General features: G+C 32.2%; 1 protein-coding gene across 1 annotated transcript; it reads right to left on the bottom strand.

The window, feature by feature from the left end:
* Positions 1–2,852: 2,852 nt before the first annotated feature.
* Positions 2,853–4,117, bottom strand: LOC108763883 (uncharacterized). The gene is made up of 3 exons (XM_018511804.1): positions 4,053–4,117; positions 3,728–3,923; positions 2,853–3,438 (listed from the first exon to the last, which is right to left on the bottom strand). The coding sequence occupies exons 1-3, from the start codon at positions 4,115–4,117 to the stop codon at positions 2,971–2,973; spliced, it is 729 nt and encodes a 242-aa protein (XP_018367306.1). The 3' UTR covers positions 2,853–2,970.
* Positions 4,118–6,006: the final 1,889 nt, after the last annotated feature.

Genomic DNA, 6,006 nt, shown 5'->3' with positions numbered 1-6,006 from the left:
AATCAACTAATCAGAATCTTTCCTTTCCTCCCATTCCATGGAAAAGAAAAATTTTGATTGGTTGATTCCTTTATGCACTATGCATTATGCGTTATGCAAGAGTGTGTGCTGCGGCCTTTATGCGCTATGCAAGATTTACCGAACGAGAAGTGGGGATGGAAATAAGGGACTCTGATTGGTTGATTCGCTTATGCACTATGTCTTATGCATTACGCAAAAGTCTGTGTCGCGGCCTTGTGTCTGGGCTCTTAAGGCCCAGTTTCACAACTGACGGTTAATTCTTAACCGAGGTTCAACTCATTCATTATCTCTTTTCAATTCTAGAATTGGAAAAAGATGAGAAATAAGTTGAACCTCAGTTAACCGTCAGTTGTGAAACTGGGCCTAAGCAAGCGGACGAAGTGACTTAAGGTGCGTTCCCTAACGCGCATAATGCGCATGATGCATCCATTGTCCTTGTTTAACATTTGGTGAGCAACAAGGACAAACGACGCATTATGCGCATCATGCGAGAAACGGAACGCACCCTTAATAAAAAGTGGACGCTCAAGATGGCCACTCAAGGGCGCCAATATTGAATATTTTTTCATTTTAATAGGATGGCGATACTGGAAATACCTCAAAAGTTACTGCGATTATTAGATATAATACAATATTATTTAAAATATAATTTCCAAGATAATTTACTTGGTAACTGTATGCTTCATTCATAATTTTTATCAGCGAATTATCTTGTGCTTGAGATTCAAGACGATTGAACAAGTACAACCAAAATGTAATAAATAGGTTTTAATATTAAAACATTATCACTTGTTGCGAGAAATTTATCATAAAAAGTTTATCCCTTGTCACTATTTTAAAGCAATCATAAAAAGTTAACCCCTTGTTACTATTTTAAAGTAATCTTAAATTGTTATTAGTATTTTAAAAAAAATTTTATGAAGCAGGCACTGAAGTAGCAAATATTGAAACTAGAGAACTGAAAAAGATACAAGATGTAATTTACAAACGATAAATCCAACTTTAATTATGGATCTATGGAGCAGGATCGGTTTTAGAACATGCAACGAAGTTTTGGAATAGATTTGAATACAGTTCATATTTAATCAGGAAATGACAATTGAAAGAAATAAGTAACTTTATTACGTAATAGATTGTAAAATAATGTAAAAAAATTCTATTATCACATATTGTTATAATATTTTATCTTTTAAATATAATATCTTATCCTTATAATATAATTGTTAATCTTATCAATATTTATTGTCCATTAAATAATATAAATTTCGTATTTTATTGCTTGTGCTTATGCTGTTACACGCATACTTAATTCTTAAATTAAAGTAAGTTTTGGTAATCAATTTTATCAATAAGTTTATATGATTTTCTAACGGATTATCGTCCATTGCAATTGGTCTTTAACAGTCTCTTCTAAAAAGCATGGAGAAGACAAGCTATTATTTATTTGATTCTCTGGTTTTTTACTCGAACTTGGACAATTCAAAATATCTATTTAACTCAATGGAACACAATTACCAAGACCACCTTCACGAATCACAGCATAAATAAAGAGTTTCTTGTAAGCAGCCATAAATCGGCGACAAGTAGGATTATTGTAGTCTCCATGCGATCTTATTGATCCAAAAAACAGTTCAATATGATCTTGGCTGCATTTATAGACAGGCAAAAATTTAAGAGATGGATTTTCACAATTAATGTGTATATATTTATGTCATAAATATTTACGATCGATTGTAAACATACAGCGAATCCGATAAATCATGTTTTCCTATTCGACTCGATAATTCGTTGTCAGTTATCAAACTTTAAGCCCAAAATATATTTATTGAACTGCAAAATCCTTTATTGACTCTATACTTTATTCACATACTGCTTTTTTGAAACCAAATCCAGACAATTTATGCGAATTTAATATATCATAAGCGTCATTCATGATTATAATAAAATTTAGTTGCATCGCAGTTCTTAAAATCGTTAAATTGTTTTTACAAAATATCAATGAATCTGCCACGGATCTACTCAATAATTATATTGCAAGTTTAACTTTCATTTTTTATTTAAAAAATTGAATGTGCTGCCTTCTTAACTTATTTCCTAAATGGAGACCTTCAGTTTCCTGCAATTCACATAACTTAATAAAAAGCATAATTGATAATATCACCGTTCTCGTCGATTATTATTTTTTTATCTCCGAAAGTGTTTTGCACTAACTTTATCATATGAGACGGATCTGGCAATATTTGCACTGTATGATTATCACTTTTGAAACTGATTTCCATATTTTGTAAGTTTAGCGAACATCCAAACAAATTGGCCATTACAAAATTAGCTTGACGACCATCAAAAGTTAAAATTGTAACATTTACACCACAATCAAAAAGCGCTTTCAAACACTGTAACCAAATTCATTTCTTGAGTCTCGTTGAGCCCATTTATGAAAAAATATTCTACAGAGCATTTTCAAGTATCATTAATAGCAACAATTGTGAAAACAAAAGCTTCTCGTACAATATTTCTATTATGATCTAGTGAAACTCTGAAATCTATATATCCGTAGTATTTTTTACCATCAAATTCTATTTTATGTCTTCTCTCTCTTATAGCTATTTCATTCATTATTAATGCACACATCTGTCGTTCAGAACTTTTCGCTTTTACTTCAATCATTTCCAGAGCTTCTACAGATAATCCCAATGATGCGTTAACTGTTGAATACCACTTAGATAATGTCTTGGAATGTGGCAAACAGTTATTAAATTTCTTTCGCATATAATTATACGCTTTTCCTAAAAAAAAATGGAGCATTATAGCAAACTTTCTTATTTCCTCCTGATATTGTTTTTGAACAATGCTTTTTGTCATTTTTTGAAATAACCTATTAATTAGTTGTTTATTTGGTCCAAACTCCTGCATTATTGTATAAACGTTGTCATTTGATACCAAGTTTTGTTAAATAAGTTCGTTTATAATGGATTTTAATTTGAATATTTGTTTTCGCTGATTCCAATTCTTTTTCTGCAATTTTCTGATAACATTCGATTTATCAGCAAGTAATCGTCCTAATGATACAATTTTTTTCTTTAATGTAACTTCCTTCGATGTATCACTTGGCAAAATTTCCAATGAAACATCAGTTTTATGGCTAATTATGTCCAAGTTAGTAGAAGGCAACGATTCTATGTCAATATTTCTGTTAGATAGTTGAAATTCTATATCAACATTTGTTTGCTCGATGAGTTGTGACTTACTCATTTGTAAAATATCATTGACAGTTGACTTTTCCATAATCATAAAAATATCCATATTAGAATTACAATTAATCGATGCTATATCTGTCGACGTGTTAGTTGTCCTGTTCGTTAAAGATGTTTCATTGATACTTTCTGTCTGTGAACATATTGATGCGTCAATTTTTTCCTGCAAAAAGATAAATTATTGTTACTCATTAAATACTATTATGGAACATCTTTGTTACTGCATGATGTTAGATATGGTTTTTATGACATTTACTAATGTAAGTGGAATGTTAATCTGAAACAAGTTAACTGATTTTCTTCAGTTACTTTGCAGATAAATTCATATCAAAATATTATTGCATACAAAATTATATATAATAATCTATACAATGTAATATAAATATAAAAAATGTAACATATATATTAATATATAAGCACAAAAAAATATATTCTATAATTTTTCAACTTACATATTTTGATCTTAAAACATGTATTGTTGGCATAGAAAACGGTTTCAAGCGAACTTTCATAGCTGATGTTCTGTCAAAACATGATTCGTCGAAATGTTGCGAACAAAGCGTAGTATAATTTACACTTTTGTCTAATCTTTTGTCCTTATTACAAAAATTTATCCAGGCACATTTTTGATTTTCGTTTTTAGGAAACCTGTTTGTGAAAAATTATTTAGTAATTATATGTATGAATCTACGATTGTACAATAATATACATCAATATACATATAATAGAATATAACCTCCAAAATATACAATTCTCATTATTACTGATAATACTAACCGATGAAACGTTATCCCATAATTTCGAGCTGAAGTTGTTACACCACACGCCCGGCAATGCACCATGGTGCTTTTTATAATATTTATTAATAATAAACTATTTTGTAGCTCAATATATTTTTCCTGTTGAAACTTGTATATCATAAAAAAAAGTGGACGCTTAAGATGGCTGCCATAATGTACATCCGTCGGCCGTCCGAGGATTTAGCTACCCCCACTATTAGGGCCTGCGCACAATAAAGGAACAAGAATTAGATATTAAGATTTCAACCTATCAGAAATCGTGTATTCCGATGTAATCAGTTTCTGATATGTTGAAATCTTAATATCTAATTCCTGTTCCTCTATTGTGCGCAGGCCCTTAAGGCCCGTCTACAATACACGGAGTAAGAAGTAAGCGTAAGAAATTGACCAATCGGGTGTCGTCTACAATACACGGAGTAAAAAGTAAGAGTAAGAAATTGACCAATCACAGTCGATTATTCTTCTCACATTCGACTGTGAGTGGTCAATTTCTTACTCTTACTTCTTACTCCGTGTATTGTAGACAGGCCTTTAGGCGACCACGTCTCGATTGGACACTACCAATCACAGCGACCGGTGCTTAGGAGCTTTGTAGTCTCAAGCGCTGTGAGTGGCTCGTGTACAATTGAGCCGTGTCCAACTGGGTGCCATCCCTGTTTAGGTATATCATAGTACATAACCCGTACCGTATCAATACGGCGTACCATTATCGACAGAAGAGAGACTGTGGAGACCTCCAGTCGAAGACGATATACATGATAACTGGTACTGCGAAAGTACAGCTTATCCGATTGCATACCGCCATTTACCATGCATGACTTCTGAAATCGTCTGGAAACCGCTGCACTTCGATGATACACGAACACCTATATAATCATGGACGTATAGCTGTGATACATCTGTTCAATATATTGCACGAAAAATTCTGAGAAAAGATTTTCTGAGAAATTTTTTAATTCGTATAAAAAATGTGAGAAAATTATAAAATTATAGAGAAATTCTGAAAAATTATATAAAGATTCTAAAAAATTATATGAAAAATTCTGAGAAAAATTTTCACCAAGGTCCCGGTAAAAAATTTTTCATGCATAACTATGTATAAATATGTATAAACATATACACAAACATTCATATATATATTTCGTCGGGTCCATTCAAAAAGGATCCCGAAGTCCGGAGAAGGTAATTGAAGAATACTGATATTATCGACAATTGATATAAATTTGCGATTATTAACATAAATATACCCAGATAGCAAAATACCTCCACGGTATTAGTACGGTGAGCGTACGGCGTACTATGCGTGCCGATACCGTACCTGTCAGGTACGTGCGTACCTAAAGGGTACAGTACCGGTACACCGTATTTTTAGTACGCCGTACCGATAATGTACGCCTTAGGTACGCATGTTATTAAAATTAATTAATTTTATAGTTTTATTGCTAAAATGAGTATTATTATTGATTAATTATCTTATTCTAGAGTACACATCATAAAATTATGATGAAAAAAAAAAATTTTCCCTGAATTCGGGAAATAATTTCATAGCACTTCGAAGCGGTCTCACCCATCCGATTGCATACCGCCACTTACTATTCTTGACTTCTGAAATCGTCTGGAAACCGCTACACTTCGATGATCCACGAACACCTGTATAATTGTGGATGTATAGTTATGATATATCTGTTCAATATATGGTCCTGATAGAAATTTATGCACTTCAACTGAACATTCAGTCAGTTACTGTCTAATATTTAATTTTAATGTTATAACAACTATTTTCAGGTTAGGCAATCATACGCTGTACTTTCGCAGTACCAGTTATCATGTATATCGTCTTCGACTAGAGGTCTCCACAGTTTCTCTCCAGTCGATAATGGTATACCGTATTGATATGGTACGAGTTATGTACCATGACGTACCTAAATAGG

This window comes from Trachymyrmex cornetzi, unplaced genomic scaffold (genome assembly GCF_001594075.2).
Source record: "Trachymyrmex cornetzi isolate Tcor2-1 unplaced genomic scaffold, Tcor1.1 scaffold388, whole genome shotgun sequence".
NCBI lineage: Eukaryota > Metazoa > Arthropoda > Insecta > Hymenoptera > Formicidae > Trachymyrmex > Trachymyrmex cornetzi.
The sequence above is the reverse complement of the archived record's forward strand: the minus strand, read 5'-3'. Positions and strand labels throughout refer to the sequence as shown.